The sequence below is a fragment of the Stegodyphus dumicola genome, chromosome 9 (assembly GCF_044657685.1).
Source record: "Stegodyphus dumicola isolate Sdum_Otavi_A_Nest chromosome 9, ASM4465768v1".
NCBI lineage: Eukaryota > Metazoa > Arthropoda > Arachnida > Araneae > Eresidae > Stegodyphus > Stegodyphus dumicola.
The window spans coordinates 88,305,425-88,324,315 of NC_140776.1; the positions used below are offsets into that span (position 1 = coordinate 88,305,425).

The window sequence follows — 18,891 nt, forward strand, 5'->3', positions numbered from 1 at the left end:
GAAAGGAGAGAAAAATCTGTCTCTCGCACTCACACAAAAAGTCTTAAGTAACTGAATTAAAATCATCTGACATCAAATACCCAGACTAAAGCAAATTTTCATTTCCAAGGTCAAGGGAAATTACTTTCCTTTTTATTCTTTCTTCATGTTATGTACCTTTCAACTGGTTCCCTAAGAACGTGCTTTTATTTTTTAACAATTAATCCAGATGTGATAAAAATCATCATGAAAACATTGGCTCCTGCAATGCTTGAAATTTTTTCTTTCTTTCTTTTTTTTTTTTTTTTAATTTTTTATTTTTAAGCACATTAAATTTATTGGGAAAGGGGCCAGGAAAATTTTTTGCATAGGGGCCCAAGAGTTCTAGTTACGCCACTGTGCTTAATATAAATTTATTTCATAAAAATTTATGTTGATAAATGTTAAATTAATGGAGAGAGATGAACATTTGAACAACTTAGTTGTTATCAAATAAATGTAATCAAATAGTTTATAATGTGATATAGTATATAGCGGCCTTGAAAAGGAAATGTGAGGAAAAATAATTTTGTTTTCAGTTATGAAAGATAATGCATCTTTTTTGCAGGTGCAGAAGAATCATCTTTAATTGAAGACATTTTGGAACCCTTTAAAGATTTGGGTTTAGTGAAGGAACGCGGCGATACTTTTTCTGCCACAACAGAGAATAGTTCTAGCCTTTTTAATTGGTTAAGGAAAAAGAGATCAGTGAGTACGCCAGCAGCTTTAACACCAGAGAAAAAAGCTGAAGTAAATAGTATTAAACTACCACGTGAAGAAACTTTGCCAGATGTTGTAAAATTAGAATCTTCAGATTGCATTCCTATTAAACTTGATGAACATTTCATTTCTGCCGAGGATTCTGAAAATGCTGATTATGATAATAATTCAAAGGAAAATGATTTTGATGAAATTGTCTTCAGGCCAAAGAAAAAAAAGAAGGCAAAAAAAGGTAATTTTTTAATATTTCTGTCAATCTGTAATGGTTCTGTCAATCTGTAATGTAATATTTCTGTCAATTATTATAAGATATAAATCAGGGCAAAATTATTAACTTTTAAAAGATGCGTGGCCTAAGAATCGGCCAGAACTGCAGTGTCTCAAAAAGATGGCTGTGGCCAAAATATCGGCCAGCGAATTCCCCTCTCCCCCCATCCTTCAGGGTGCGGAGTTAGTCATTGTTTGAATAACCTCCCTTGCCACTTATGCTAGATGACCTTCGCGCCTCCCAACTGTGGGGTTTCGTAAATTCCCTTTTGTTTCCCTCAGCAGTGAAATTTTAGCAATTTTACATTAGTATTAATTTGACCAACTTCTGTGTCATTAAAAATGTATTTTTTCTTTATATTCCCCTTTTTATTGTAATTTTTGTATTTAATATTGCTGTTTGAAACATGCAAAATGCAATGAAAATATAATCAATAAAATCTGTTTTTAAAGCAAAGGAAAATAAAATAATAATAATAGTAAAAAATGCTGAAGGATAAAAAAAGCTTTTATCAAGAAACTGCAAAAAAGAACAATAATGTAGTTGAAAGATGAAATAACTTATGATACAATGGGGGGGAATCAATAAATTAAACTGAATAAGAATACTAATGAAAAAGGTAAACGAAACTAATATAAGAAAAATACAACGGGATTTGTTTGATATATAAATATAAGCTGTTACACAATGCTTGGAAACAAATAAAAGTGAACTGCCGGTTTATACGAGAAACAAATAGGCAAACATCATTTTCGAGTATAAAATAAAAATGTTAATTAGTACATGTAATTCTAAACTAAATTCAGTTTGGAAACAAACAAAAACTGAATAAACTATGAACTGATTATAGGCGTGCATTTGCTGCTAAGGCATATTTTCATTATGACGCAATGTCAAAAGTTAATATTCCAACATACAACAATTATTTAGCTACGAAATCTCACCATAATATTTTTCTCTAGTTTAGGGAAAAGAAACAGGAGAAAAGAGAACAAATTCTTTTATATTATTCCCTAGTCTCTTATCTGAAAATTAATAAAGGCGACCTACAGGAAAAGTTGCAAAGGGTAGTAGTTTCCCTTTACAATGGCAGCTAAAAGGGGGGTGGAAATGCATTTGGATTTCCTGTCTTTTTAAGTGAAACCTTTCCAAACTATCCTGTCTCTTAAAGGTTAAGAAAGGTAGAAATTATTAAGAAAGGCAAAATTATTAAGAAAGGTAGAATTGTTTCAGAAATGAAATAATAAGGATTATCTGTAAAATATGATACATTACAAAGAGTTTTATGTTATGCAGGTTATTTAAACTTTTCAAGAATTACCTGTTACGGCAAGTAGTTGAATACTTGCAACTAAAAAAAGTAAACTAAAAAAAGTAAACTAAAAAAGTAAAAAAAGTTAAATAGGTATCTATTAGCACAATCACCCTGGGAATATTTGACAGTTTTTATAAAGGACAAAGGAAACTTATAAATACAAAAATTATTTATTTCTTGCATATTTTACATTTTAATAATATTATATGCATTATTTTGCATTTTAATTTGTTATTCATTCCAAAACATTAGTTAGTAAACCTATTTGAGAGGGTGCGCCCTGCTTTAGTTCTGTGAAAATTTAGTGGTAATCGCTTTAGGAATATATTCAAAATAATTTTTCTGTTTAATAATTTTATGGCAAAGTTTATTATTGCTGCAGAAATTTGACTGCCATTTCTTTAAGTGCAGGCAAATATCACAAGCATGTTTTAAAATTGAATTTAAGACAATATCATAATTTATCTACAAAAAACACATTGGAACTTAGGGTGCAATAAAAAGAATGCATATGGGAAAGCACTCATGTTGCTTGTTAAAGTTGAAAAGCATAATTAGTTGTGAGCATAATTCCCAAAGTTTGGTCCATTTTTAAAATTTAGTGATATAGAAATCATGAAATAAATTAAATGATAAGTGAAAACAGCTGCCCAGTCGGTATAGTGGTTCGGGGAGTCTGACTGAGATACCAAAAGGCCTGGGTTTGAATCCCGAAGAAGGCTTGGATTTAAAATTATCGGTCCCTTCATAGGAGGTAATGGTGGCCACCTATTAGGTGCCGCCACAATAAAATGGTCTCTGCATCTGGCCTTAGTAGTGGTCAATGCCATTATATTATAGGTTAAAGTGAAAAGTGAGTGAAGCTTATGTTATATTAATGGAAAATTATGCTAAATATTATTGGTGCTTCATTATTAAAGTGTGCATTGCATAAGTCTGTTGAGTCATTAGGTTTATTTCAGAGCAAAAAACGTGAAAAATCAGTAATGCTGTCACTAGGGTTCGAACTTTGGACCTCCTGATTGCTAGCCAGATGTACTTCCAGTTGCACCTTAGTAGAACTTCCAGTTGCACCTTAGTAGAACTTCCAGTTGCACCAGTAGTGGCATATGGTAAAAAAGGAAAATATTTCTCACATTTTACATTACATATTGGTAGCATTTACATCTTCAAAAAAAAAATAATAATAATAATCCATTGATGGATAAGTTCTTGAAATGGAACTGTTTAGATTTCTTCCTGGTAAATAATTGTAGCTTCGGCACTAACATTAACACATAATAGAATAGTTTATTCATATATTCAAGTAAATAATTGTAGCTTTTATGAGGCACTAGCATTAATGCATAATAAAATAGTTTATTTATATATTCAAATGTGTATTATCCTTTATATCATGATTGATGTTTAAATTCTATGTTAACAGTTTGGATGGATGTAAATTATGTAATAATCTTGTCTTTCTGCATTGCAAATACCTGCATGCTAAAGAATTCATCAGAAAACCTGTAATATCTGCTGCTCATATGAGTGCTGTGTCAAGTATATGTATTAATTTCTGAATATGCTTAGCTACTTACTTTTATATCCATTAAATAATTATCACTTTGATTTTTTTTCTTTCCAAATATTTTAAATATTTAATTTTCGTCCTTGTTTGATATTAAAGAATTATGATGCTATCATCTTAACTGTTAAACAATGTAATGATTTATGGGGTGAGAGCTGTCTTCTGCAAGACTGCCTTGCTTTCTTTTGCTGACAGCTCATATTATCCTTTAAGTGTCTATTTTATGCAATAAATATACAATGGATGTTTCTAAAGTTCTAGGAATTTAGGTATTTATTATTATTGTCTGTTTTCATCAATATTGCTGTGCAGTTTTTCAACATAATCCCCATTTAATCAAATACACTTATTCCAATGATTTTTTTTTTTTTTTTCCCTTAAGTCATCCTGAAAAAAATTTTTCCATGTTCCTATTAACCCATTAATTAATGGCATGGCCATTAATGCAGGGTTGGTACGGTCCTTAAAAGTCCTTAGATTTCTTGGAATCAATTTTTGGTCCTTAAAAGTCCTTAATTTTGGCCAAAATCAACAGAAGGTCCTTAATTTTAATCATCTGAAATTTCTGTCTGTTTTTATGACTGTCATTTTGAGTGTGAATTAGCATTTTGAGGAATATTTTTGGCGATTCACAGCCGTATACACTGACTACCAATAAGTATTTGGACACCTATGCAAAAGACGATATCTGTGGTCCTAAGGTACGCCACAGACTCCGCCGGTATATATCGTGTAGGAAACAGCATCGGCTATAGTCGCATGCAAAATGCCTCGCAGTTCGGAGCTCTCTGATTTCGAGAAAGGTATAATTATCGGGTATCACAAATGTGGCCGATCCATAAAAGACATATCTAGCGATCTGAAGTACCCAAAATCGACAGTGGCCTTTGTGATTAAGAAGTGGAAGGTGAGCGGTGATTGTCGGAATGTGCCCCGAGTTGGCAGACCAACGAAACTGGGAGATAGAGACCGACGAGTGCTGTCCAGAGAAATTCGGAAGAACCGCACCCAACCGATGGCCCTCATCCGATAGGAGTTTCAACAGGTATCCGGGAGTATCGTTTCAATGAATACCATCCCTAAGGAAGCACATCTGCTTGGTTTTCATGGTCGTGCTGCTGCCCATAAGCCTTTGATCACAAAGTCCAGCCGCGCTGCTCGGTTAATGTGGTGCAAAGCACATCAAAATTGGACCGTAGATCAGTGGAAACGGGTTCTTTGGAGTGACGAATCAAGGTTCACCCTTTACCGTTCAGATGGCAGGGTCTGGGTCTGGCGTCTACCTGGAGATCGTCTCCTGCCAGAATGCATTGTGCCAACAGTCAAGTTCGGCGGAGGTGGAATTATGGTCAGGGGGTGTTTCTCCTGGTATGGGCTGGGACCCTTGGTCCCCATTCATGGTAAGCTCAACTCTGATGCCTACTGCACTATTTTGGATGACAATGTGCTTCCTACATTGTGGCAGTTTTACGGGTTGGACCCCTGTTACTTTCAGGTTGACAATGCCAGTTGTCATGTTTGGACGTTAACCAAGGCTTGGTATGGTGCCAATGGAGTTCATCGAATGGACTGGCCTGCCCAGAGTCCAGACCTGAACCCTATCGAGAACCTCTGGGACGAGTTGCATCGTCGAATTCAGGGGTGCACTACCCGTGCAAAATCGGTGAAGGAACTTCTATGTCTTCTCCAAGCCAAGTGGAAGAAAATACTAGCTGTCATGCAAAGACTTGTGGAAAGTATGTTCCTGAGGATCCACGCTGTAATTACCTCTCATGGAGGCTCTACCAACTATTGATTTTGAATATAGTTTTTCTTTTCTATCACAGGTGTCCAAATATGTATATGGTAATCTTTTGAATGGGTTCATGAGTTATAATTTGTTTCTATTTCTAATATAAATGATGGGATACTCGAGTTTCTAAGCAAGAAGTGAAACATAAGCATTCGAAATTCGTTTTTTCCAGTAAAGAGCTCTTAAACAACCATTTGCTTTTGGGGATGTGCATTCTTTTATTAAACGGTTCTAAATTTGGCGACTTAATAATATCAACATTTTGGCGATTTTAAGATTAGTTTCTATAGAAAATTTTTAATTCCAAAATCTGAGTATTTTTCGATGATTCTTTTTAAAACATCATAACATGGATAAATTTTATTAAAATAATGGTAATATATTGAAATTATATTTAAAAAATAACATTAAAATAAAACATTTTTATTTTTCGCTGTCATATCATAAAATTTCATTTTGGCAACTTATACAATATTTTAAATCTGAAAAATAAACAAGGTATAATGCTATAAAGCACAATTTTCGAAACAACTGTTAGCAAAAGCAAAATTAGCTATGTAATTAATTAAAAATGTCTTGTTTTTAATTTTTTCATAGTAAGAGTTTTTCCCATGTAACTGTCTCAGAATATTCAAAATTCTCAGAATGTGCATCAGTTTTCTCTATAAAATTAATTTTATACTTTATCCCTCCTACCTTTTTTCCAAAATATATCTGGCTTTTTACTGTTACAGAAATGGTTGGGATAATTTTTCTTTAGGATTTTAGACATTGCAGCTTGGAAAGTTTAAAAGGATTTGAAGGCAAGATTTATAGACCCACGATTCTATAAGATTCCAGAAATATGTAACAAAATGAAAAATGTCTCCATGGTATCAAAACGTAATGGATGTATTTTACAGAAAGTTTACAATGAATTTCTTAATTTTGGGAGAACATCTGGAAGAACAATGAAAACATAATATTTGAATGTATTACTTCTGATACTAGAATCTTAACATGTTTATCTTCTCTTTATTTTCTCTACTTTTCACTAGACAGAAGCATGGATAACATCAAAAATGCTTCTGATCTTATCACATGGACAGGCATTATAGAAAGGGATTATTTTATTATTAAAGAAACTGAAAAACAATTAAAAAGATTCCTCTAATATTTCTTAATACATCATGCACATAGCTGGCACTAGGCATTTCCCCACCTGATGCAATCTCTGTGGATCCTAAGTTCTGCTGCCTACTGCCTTTCTAAATTCTGCTTCCAATGCTTCCTCTAAATTCTAAAAATTTTGCCCTTTCTAGATTTTGTTGTTCGGTGTGTCATTAAATTCTAGAAATTCTGCCACATCAGCTCTGTAACCATCCTTTACTATATATATATATATATATATATATATATTTCATATTGCTTCTGAATGTTCATATTACTAAAGAAATAAAATTAGCCACTTTATCTGTACATTCTAAATGCATTTAGTGTTTTTTAGAATAGCGGAAATCCTTAATTAAATCCAAAAATTCTAAAATGTAAAGGAAACCTGTTGAAGAAAGAAACTGAGTACATAAAGCAAATTATTCTTTAAAGATATGTGCAGCTATTATTATGGAAATTTCCCAACTGTTTATGATTTCAACCTTTACTATAATTTCCCATTTGTATTTCCTCATATGATAGAGTTATTGAACCAGATTAAATTACAATTAAATTGTATAATCTTTGACAACTAGTCCACATTATTAGTTTGAATTTGACTGTTCTTGTTTAATTACACCACCGTGAGCTGTAATTGATTTTGTTAGCATCAGAACATGCCTTTGTGTTCTAAGTTCTTTTTAAATAAGAAGCTTATTTAAACCTTTGTCTGATATTGTAGTTACTTTCAGACATAGCAATAATATGCTTCACATCTGTCGGGGGTTTTGGTCTATTTAACTTTTACCAGATTAATTAAACCCTCATAGGTACATTATGGAGAGGTTGACAAGTTAGGAGATGAAGCACGCAGAAACTAGTGAGAGCATTGGTTTGCATATTGATACAAAACTCTAATTGTTAGATAAGATGCTTAAAAGAGAAGGAAATCGATATAAACGTTCAAATATGGCCAAATATCATAAGTGTAAAATATTTAATGCTACTTGAGAAATTGCATAGTTTATTTTGTTCTCAAACTTATTAACAATTATGTTAGTTAATTCATGTTTAGTAATAATGCATACTACTTAGGGATCTATTTTATTTTTAGGATGGTATTTCAAAAGTGAAATTCAGGCATAGATAATGTCTTCAATTGAATTTATTCAGTTCCCTTTTGCTCAAAGGTCCTTCATTTTTTCATTAATTGTCCTTAAAAGTACTTAATTTCCGTGTGCAGAAATGTGTACGAACCCTGTTAATGGCATGGCTAAACTCTCAAATTGAACACTCTGTAAAGTTTTTCTCAAATGTGGAAACAGAATACTTCTCGTAGATGTTGACTAGTTTCTAAAGTTTTCATACACTCTTTTCACAAAAAGAAATGACTGCTCTTTACATCTTCCATGGTTGCAAAATACAAAAATGTGCCTGTATCAGTCAAACAAGTCAATCAACTGAATAGTTGCATAAACATGTCAAGACTTATCTCTGGCTGGTAGCACTCTTTTCTTAGGAATGAATTATAGAACTTTGGGAACACCCTACAAGGCTTAATTTTTTACAGCACCTCCCTGTGAAAATTATATTGCGTCAAGCATTAAGGTCATAATTATGATTTTACATGTTAAATAAATTCTGTTCAATAAAAAATAAAGCATTTTATCTACTGTTTATTGATCTTCCATGTCTCTAAGTATAAATTCATTAAACATATTTTTATATATAGTTTTGTCATCATAGAAAGTGTTTTGGTAAAGTAATAGTAGAAAATTTTAATATGAAAACAGGATAAAAGTGTGCATTTAAAAATGAGAATAAATCAGATACAGTACAAAGTCCGTAATCCGGACTCATCGAACTTCGGTGACTCTGGATTAGGGGTTTTTCCGGATTATAGAAAATCAATTTAAATCTGGTAAGATGGCAAGCAGAAATTATACAATTAAAAATATGAAATAAAGAGCAATTATGATCTAAAGGGTATCAAAATTTACAAGGAAAAAAAGCTTAATATTTATTTGTTTACTTTAGTAAACATTTCTATTAATGTAAGTTATTTAAGTTGCTTTGTTTTTTGTGCTAATTCTATAAACAGACATAATTTCTTCTTCAGTTAGAAAGTTTCACTGTTCAAGTCCTGTAATTGCTGTGTCAAGAATACCGACTAACTTGTCAATCGAAATTTTTTCGTTTTCAATAACGTTCTCTGTTACTTTCTTCACTATCGGAAGCACGCATGGGTAAACGCTTTACTGGCCTTACGTACATGCATAGCGGACGTGTGTATCAAACGCACATGCGTAAACGCTTTGCGTGCATGCATAAGTTTGTGGCTTTGAGGTCTGGATTATATATCATTCTGGGTAATGGATGTCCGGATTACAGACTTTGTACTGTATTAGTAATAATGTATCATTTTGTATTTTATGTGTGTTTATTTCTTTTAGCAGTATAAGTTTAAGTCTTTAGTATAAGTTTGTGGCTTTGAGGTCCGGATTATATATCATTCTGGGTAATGGACGTCCGGATTACAGACTTTGTACTGTATTAGTAATAATGTATCATTTTGTATTTTATATGTGTTTATTTCTTTTAGCAGTAATACATTTTTTGTAATTTTAATTTAGTACCTACATTTATAATGCTTAAAAAAAGCACAATGTTTTAAACAAACATATTTAATACTCAGCTTATGTTATAACTATAAAAACAGAGCTAAAGTTTAATGATTACATCCATATCTGCATATAATATTGATTTATGATATTATCTTCCCATATATTTTTGAAGTTACCTTAAAGTATAAAAATGAAGTATGTTAATTAATATTAGGTATAAGAATTTGTATTAGCGACATCTTTATATTTAAATTTTTATTACAATTTACATAAAAAAATGCTGCTTTATTTTATTTTTTTAGTTCGTTTTCAAAAGGCACTTGTAGACAAACACAGCAAGAATTCTTCAGATACAAATACTGAACTGAAAACTTCCTTAAAGACTGATGAACAGTTAGATAACAATGCAGAAAAGAAAAAAACACAGATTGCAATTGATGTTCCTGATTCTTTAGATCTAGAAATCAATGATGATGTAGCAATTAATGAGATGGGCAGTACTGACTTAAAACAATCTTTAGATTTAAAAGTGAATCATAGTGATCATAATGATAATAATGTATCAAGAAGTGATACAGACAATACTGAGTTGCAAAATACTGCATCTTTATATAGTGATAAACCATCTGAAACTCAGTATGATGCTAGTCAAAGAAATAATATATTTAATACGGAACTAGAAAATATTCCTCTGTCCAATTCTAATGTTAAATTGTCTGATTCTCAAATAGAAAAAGATGTTAATCTAAACTTGTGTGTTTCTGATTCTCTTCTTTCTGAGAATGATAAAACGTCCTCAAGTTTATTAAGTAAAATTAATGATAATGCAAATTATAGTGATTTGTCTAATCAGCAAACTCACAGTACTGATATAAACAGTAGAGATGCTTCTTGTGAAAATTGTAACGTTTTAGATGAAATATATCAATCTTTAGATAATGAAATGTATGTATCTAAGCAATCAAATCTTCCTTGTTCTGCCAATCAAAGTGATATTAAATCAGCTGAGGAACCAGAAACATTATCTGAATTGGAATTTGATAAGGAATTGCCAAAGTATGGAGTGGATTGGGTGCAGTACAAAGCTCCTGAGCTGTTACTAGATCTTTGCACCAGCGATGAACACATATTTTGTGTGGATATCAGGAATCAAATGTACTTTTCTAAATATCCTGTTTTAGGCCTTCATTGGATGGAACTTAGCCAGCCAGCAGAAAAGATAGCAGTTTCTCCTTCAGAAACTGTTGTATGGGCTCTTTACAAGGGCACTATTTATGCTGCTGTTCATAAATCTGTTTTGCCATGGGTTGAAACTGAATGGCTGTCTGTTGCTCGAGATATTGTGTCAATTGCAGTTGATGATGATTGTGGTTGGTAATGTCCTTTATTTTAATTTTTAATATATTTATTGTAAAATATTTGATAGTGTATAATATGCTATATTTTATGTTGGAAATATGTATAGGAAATTTTATAATTTCATATTGTGCAAGGGTAAGTTTCAGCAGGTTTATTTAGATTTTCATCTCAGGATCTTTTAAAAGTAAAATATTTACTTTTTCTCTCATATTACATACAAAAGTATAATGAGGTACAGTAAACCCTTGCCGAATGCAGACATGTAAAATGCGGTTTTGCACGTATGAAGTATCGTAATGGTCTCCGTTTAGTTTGTCGGCCATGAGAATTTAATTGTATGCAGTATGCTGTAGAATGTCTGCTGCATTGTGATAGCCTTTTTTACTGACTGGTTTGAAAATTCATTCATTAAGAAAGTCAAACATTTACCTATAATAAAAAGGCCTGAGCTTTAAAGTTTTCCTAATTCTTGATAATGCTCTAGGACTCGTTATGAAACCCTAACAATTGCACACACATTGCATCCATTTGTAAAGGTTTTACTCTTTCCACTGAACATTATTTCCTTAATTTTAACCAGTGGATCAAGAAATCAAAAACATTCAAAACCTACTATTTCTGAAAATAAAGCACTTTCTGTACTGTATTTGCAGAAATTACTGTTTTTGCAAATAAAGCACTAGACAAAGGAGACACAACATTTTAATGACATTTTGAAAGCAGTTCAACATAAAACACTGCAAAGATATGTTTAACCCTCTCAGCGTTACGGCCGGAAAATTCCGCATAGAAGGCTGCCTTCTATATTAATTATACATGAAAATTTCTGCTAGTTTTTAATGTATATGATTTCGGTTTGGATGTATATTGGAAGAAAAGGAATCAAGGTACAAAATTAGAGAGTCCTTTTTTAATTAAATTCAAGAAAATACCACTTATTCATGACATTTTGAGGAACTTTAAAATTTCAGGGCTAAACTTGTAATGCTCGGAGGGTTAAACTTGCATAAGAACAAGTGAATTTATGAACAGTAAATGTTTCGTGGTATTAGCATTGGCAAGAAGTCAGCGGTGTTAAAGGATTTCCATTGATTAAAAATGAAGTCAAGGAAATCATACAAATTTCAAAAGCAATAGGCAGGGAATAATTTTTAGGTATTTTAGAAGGAGAAATCAAAGAATTAGTAAAGAATGATGATCGTAAAATGACAAAATAGATGATCTTATTATACCAGCCAACAGTGAACAGTGATAATGAAGAAGGTTTGGTTTGTGTGATAATGGCAAAGCCTCAAGAGCTATCTGCCTAAGGGAAAGGGTGCCTTCTTGGAGGACTTTCTAAGGGAAACTGGCTCATATACACATTACAAATGGGGAAAACCACGAAAATGCCCATGCAACTAGCCCGTTCGCGGGATTCAAACCTTGGACTGAACTACTTGTATTCAGCAACTTTGCTGCTTGGCCGATTATGAAGAAGACAAAGAGCCTTTACAAAAAGTTAAACAAATTCTTAAAAAAAACGAGTATTGTGTAATTTTTTGTAATAGACATTCACCCAAACAAATAAAGAAGAGGACATTTTATGAGAGTTATTGAAAAGTTTTGTGCTCCTTTCCGCGAAATTTTTAATGAACTGCATCTGATATTGTCCCAAGCAAAATTACTAGCTATATAAAAAAATAATTAAGTCATGTACCTACTTATTAAACAATAATAGAAATTTCTTTAATTAACATTTGTTTCATTCCATTTCTAATTACATTAATTTTTTATTATACTTGCTTTCTTAATCTGAAATGCACGGAACCTGTTTTTTTCATAGCAAAAGGGTTTTGTGGAATGTAATTTTCCCATACACACACTGTATTTGCATATGCATTCGGCAAGGGTTTACTGTAATTGAAAAAGCAATTAATCAATTAATACATAAGTTGATAAAAATAAAATTTTTCTTACGAGGAGTTTTCATGTAATTTATCCCAGTTAAATGTCCTCTTAGTATTTATATAAAAGTCACTAATCCGTAAATAAAACTCATGAAGTGTCATCATATTAACAAAAGTTAAAGAAATCAGAAGTATACTTCTTTTGAATGTAATATATTTGGATATAAATAGCTAGAAAAATTTAAGGATATCTTTTTGAAGAATTTTCTCCCTTAAGTAATTGGTAATTGTGAGAGAAGTGTTTATATATATATATATATATAAAGAGAGAGAAATATTTATTAAAAAAAGTGAGAGACGTATTTATAGAAAAAAAAAAAAAAATATGTCCTTTTTGTATTTTGTAATTATCTGTTCCCTCCTCCTTCACCATCACTGAAAATTCATAAAAAACTGTTTATCAGGCAAAGCAGTATATTGCCACATATTGGCAAAAAGTATTTATGTTGCAATCCAGTTATGCACATAGTATATGTCTGTTTTATCCAGGGCACTATCCTGACTATCCTGAAGTTGTTCAGATGCGAAGTTTAGAGGTCTTTGATTTTTTTTAAGAAAAAAAAGTTACTGGGTACATAGGGAGAACAACAGCACATACAGTTTAAAATGCTTTTGTTTATTATGTATCCAGTTGATAATTGTGAACTTTTTGTACGATTCTTATAAATAAAAGGTGTTTCTAATGCCATGCATTGCATATCTCGATAGAAAATTGTTAGTTTTTTCTCATGCTAGATCTTAAAATTTTTCAAAATTATTATTTCATTTTATATATTTCTATTAATAATTAATTTTATTCAAATATTATTTTTAGTATGAGTTTTGTGAGTGTACTTTTCTCACTTTGAAGTGCATTTACATGTGAGGCTAAAATGTCCTTTATTTTTTCTTCCTTCACTTCCTTGCAGTATATTTGGTTTAATAAAGAAAAAATGTTGTTTTTATTTGCTGCTCCTAGTATGTTTTAATGTATTTTGTATTTACATGCACAGAAGTCTCGACTACTTCATTTAGAAAACCATGCTCAAAAGATCACTTCTTCGCTGTAGAAAAATTTGCATAGTTTGTTCTAAGATTATTTCTTAATGATGTTCAATTCTTATCGCTTTTATATTAGATATTATACCTATTTAGTAGTTAATTTTTAAGAGTATGAAGCTAACATCAATAAACAGGCCTTTTCTTTTTTTTTAATTAGCCAGACTTTTTCATAAATGTGTTTTATATGGTAATGCATTATTCAATGGCTTAACAACTTCTGATACCTAACTGATTCTGTGATTTCCCCCCCCCCCCAGCTTTCTTTTCTTTTTTTATGTTAAATAATTGAGGTTTTTTTTTTTTTTTTAACACAATAGATTCTCATTTGATAAAGTTTAAAATAAAGATAATTTAATTTTATTTATTTTTATATTAGTCTTGATTAGCAGTTCTAAAATTTTTTCATTCAGGACTCTATTTTTTATCATAGAGCATTTTTTATGACTCCAGATATTAAATATAAAATAAAGTAGGAAAGTATGTGTTCCCCATTAATAATTAATTTTGGTAAACTACATATGATACTATGAGAAAAGTAGTTTTAGAATTTGTTTCAAGTATGCAATAATTAATGAAAGAAAAATCATGTTTTAATGTGACAGATGCACTTGTTTTTGCTATGCAATGAATTAAATCTGGTGCAATATTTGACACTTCTGAACACAAAGCATCTGTAGTGTTTTTCAGTGTTGAACGATATTTGGGTTTAATAAGCATTAAAAATGAAAAGATGGCCAACACCATATAAGTATATAGATTCAACACCATGTAAGTATATGGTGTTGATATACAGTCGATTCCGGTTAATCGGACCACATGGGAAAGCGATCGTTTTGGTCCTAATAACCGGCTGGTCCAATTATACGAACATGTTCTATGTTGTAAGACGGAACGTGCTATAGCAAACAGTAAATGTACATGCAAATCAAGTAATAAAATATAATTTTGAACTTTATGGTGCGGTGCACACGTATGGCGAACATACATGTACAAACAAGAAATACAGTCGAACTTTTTTCCATTGAGAAAATTAATTTAGAAACAAATTCTAAGAAACTGTCTCCATGATACTCAACATGTGAAGCACAATAAAAACAATTTCTTACCAAGTTCCAGTCAACATTTTAAGGACTTATCCAATGTGATTTGATGCGTTCTCTTGACCGATTGCACGTGAACGAAATCGCCACAAACATCTAACACAGCAATGGGACTGCCTTCATTTCCCTCCTGCATGAAATACCAACACAAAGTTTTAATGCATTTCCTTGCATCTTGTCTTATCACTTGCACCAATTTATTAACGGCATCATCATCATCACTTTCTTGGTCTTTCTATGCTGTGGTGTGTTTTGCTGCAACGCGAGCGACGATTGCACCGTCGTAATCTTCATTTTCATAGTAGCATTGAAGCGCGTTGTCAATGGATAAAAATTCTTCACAATTTTGTACCTGTTGAAGTTCCACATGTATATCACCATTTTCACTTTCAATGAGCATGTCCACATCCATTTCCAAAACCAAGTGCTTGAAGCCACGGTGAGAAAAACAGTTCTGAATTGTCTCACTGCTCACTTTTCGCCAGCTGTTGGCCACAAATTAACTGCTTGTAAGATGTTGAGATTTGCACTGACTTCGCTGGCTTTTGACGATGAGGTCAGCAAACTTCCTGCAATTGCTTCAAGGATGTAATTAGCCAACCTTGCACGATAAAGGTTCTTCAAATTTTTTATGATGCCCATGTCCATTGGCTGGACCAAAGCTGTGGTCCTGGGAGGTAGAAATTCCAGTTGGACTTTCATCAAGCAATCTAAATGAGGATGTGCTGCACAATCGTCAAGAAGAAGTAGCACTTTTCTCGACTGTCATTGTAGCTCTCTGTCCCAATCCTTCAGCCATTCTTTAAAAAATTCAGAAGTCATCCACGCATTTCTGTTCGCACGATACACAACTTTTAAACTCTCTATCCTAAGTCCTCTAAAGCAGCGAGGCGGAGTGCTTTTTCCTATAACCAACAGCTTCCTCTTATCCGTTCCTGACATGTTTGAGCAGCACAAAACAGTTACGCGATCCATTGCTTTTTTGGAACCAGAGTGTGCAACATGTTTGTAACTTAATGAGCTGTCTGTTGTAGCACGATAATACAGCCCAGTCTCATCAGCATTGTAGGTATCATCTGCTGAAAAATTTTCAAGACGCTTAGGCAGTTTTGTTGATTTCCATTCTTTAGCATTTGCACTATCAGCACTTTCTTTCTTGCCATGTGCTTTCTTGAATTTTATGTCATGTCTAGATTTCCATCGAGACAACCAACCATCCATAGCTTTAAAGTCATCGTGGCCCAGCTTTTTAGCAAGTTCTTCTGCTTTGCATTTTAACATTGGACCATTTACTCACACAGATCGTCTAGTAACAATGGCAAACCATTCATTAAGAGCCTCATCGATGTATTGATCCGTTTTTTGGAAGTTCCTCCTCGTCCTTCATATTGTGCCCATTCTTCTCGCAGCTTGTTTTATCAATCGCAAAATTGTAGTCTTTGCCAATCCGGTTATTTCCACCAACCAACGCTGACTAGCGTTTTGTGGTTGTTGCTAGATCTTATCCAGGAAACCAATTTTTTCATCTAACGTCAAGTCCCGTCATGGCATTTGGGCAGGGGAGACAAGACACATGCGCAGTTCACTGACTAAAGTGTTCTGAAGAAACCTTGGTGTTTTGGGTTCAAGATGTTGAGGTCAAGAGAGAGATAAAATACTTGCCATTCAAAGCTTTGGCAATAAAATCATCCCAAAAAGGTGATGAAATGATAGCTTTCTCGTGTAAACTTTAATCATGATTGACAGGCGGGAATTCCTTTCAGGTGGAACCGGACACTCTATTGTTTATTTCCTCGAAACTCGGAGCTGCAGGTCAAAGAAGGGTAAAAGAAAATGGTGCGCGTGTTCACCTCCCACCGGTTTTGCTTTTGTCATGCATTTTAAGGAATTCCTGACCTTTGATAAAGCATTTTCCTGGGGAGCTTCCCTACGTCGCAGACCACCTGTACATCCACTGTACGCGGCCGACTTGTGGCTTCTGTTTCTTATTCGCTCTCACGTTTTTTGGTCCTATTAAACGGAGTTTTGGTCCAAATAAGTGAATAATATTAGGCTTATGTTCATAGGATTTGTTTCGGTTCTTTAGGATTTGGTCTGAAAAAGCGGCTGGTCCAATTAACCAAATTCGACTGTAATAATTTTTATAACATTTCAAATGAATAATTTCCCTCGCTATCCTTCCAAATGTTGGACCTTTTTAATAGCACTTTTCAATTTTATCACCCTAAGTAAATATATTGCTATTTAGTCCTTGAGAAACAAGCTGAGATATTCAGTTACTCTATTAGACAAAGAACACAGCTTTGATAGCAATAAGTCATTTTGAAAAAAGAGCAGCAAGGTCATACTTTTGTTCAATTAAAAATATGATTATTTCATCTTTTAACACGTTGGCTGCTGCTCTCATTTTACGTGGTTTGCCCATGGCGCCAATATGATTTTTTTTTACTATGCAATGTATATTATGTTGAAATATTATCTATGGAAGATAAGATGTGTGTGATTATGGCAAAGCCTCAAGGGCTATCTGCCTAAGAGGAGGGATGCCTTCGTGGAGGACTTTCTAATTGAAACTGGCTCGTATATACGTTACACATGGGGAAAACCACGAAAATGCCCATGCAGCCAAGCCCGTTCGCGGGTTTCGAACCTCGGACCGAACTACCAGTGTTCAGCGATTTTACCGCTCAGCTGCTGGTGGGTCGGAAGGTAAGATGAGTTATATAAATGTGTTTAATGTATTTTTTGTTGTGGGGGTCACCAGTGACCTTCAAGGCACTGTAGATAATTTTTGCGATTTGTTATTCTTCAAACCATTATAGTAACAATGGTGTTATATAAAAAATTTATCAGTATCGATATTTACTCTAATTATGTATTTTTACTATTGGTTGCATCGCCGGTCACCAGTGGCTCCCACAGCGCCGTAGCTAAGTCGAGTGCCAGCCACTGGTGACTCCCACTGCAGTCAACATCTTAATAATAATCTCCTTGAACTTCACCCGGTTGACATCTATCTTACATCAGCATGTAATAATAATTTTTTGTATATGGAATCTATGTTTTATGGTTATTAAAGGCATGGCTTGACATCTATCTATCTTACATCAGCATGTAATAATAAATTTTTGCATATGGAGTCCATGTTTTTATGGTTATTAAGGGCATGGCTTTCAATAAAGTTTATAATTTTGACAGCATCCTGAAGCATACGTTCTTCCAAAGAACAACAGAATAACAATTCTTCATTGATGTTATCTTTAGAATTGTAACCTACATGTATGAAAAACTTAGCTATCATTCAAATATCAGTTGTTTCTTCGAACTCAGATGTCAGTTTATGGTTTTCTTCAAATCTAGTAATAATTTCCTCAAATCAGCCATTGCTAATTTCAGAAATTTTATTGGACTTCACTTTCCAAACTTCATCACCATATTTACTTCCATGAAGTATTTCTACAATTTTAAAAGTGGTAGGTAATACAAGACCTTCTCCATTGGTTAAAGTCATTTTATTTTTAGCAATCAAATATGAAACTTCAAATGATATGAGAAATTATTTTTTACATGAATTTCTCAAAATATTTTTATTCTTTATTTAAAGATCTTAACGGTCATTTTAAATATTCTTTTGGTTTATTGACTGACAAAGGATTCTTGAATTCAACTTACCTTTTTAGTTTTGATGGTTTCATACTCTCCATAACCATAACATTATTACAAATTTTGCAAAGAGGCTGTGCATAAGCATCACTTGGAGAAATATCTCATCATATTTGTTTTCTTTTCACATCCTTGATGCATTTTTTTATTACTATATTTGGCTTGAAATGACTTAGTAGCATTACCATATGCGTCATTACTTTTTTTACACAAATTAATCATTCATCCAGGAGTAATTTTTTTTTAAATAAAATAACTTCTCTCATAGTAATTGTTTAAATACCAACTTTAGTCCAATAAAACAGTAAAAATATTTGTTTTGTATTATTCTTCTGATAACA

The 18,891-nt window shown here is 32.7% G+C and overlaps 1 protein-coding gene across 4 annotated transcripts in view; it reads left to right on the forward strand.

Moving 5' to 3' along the window:
- The window catches only part of LOC118205418 (tectonin beta-propeller repeat-containing protein 2), a 122,326-nt gene that overhangs the window by 42,593 nt on the left and 60,842 nt on the right, over positions 1-18,891 (forward strand). For all 4 annotated transcript variants that reach the window (XM_085823734.1, XM_085823733.1, XM_085823736.1 and 1 more), the window contains 2 exons: positions 587-970; positions 9,741-10,812. In XM_085823734.1, coding sequence (XP_085679860.1) covers positions 587-970; positions 9,741-10,812 — 1,456 coding nt within the window. The remainder of the gene's footprint in view (positions 1-586; positions 971-9,740; positions 10,813-18,891) is intronic.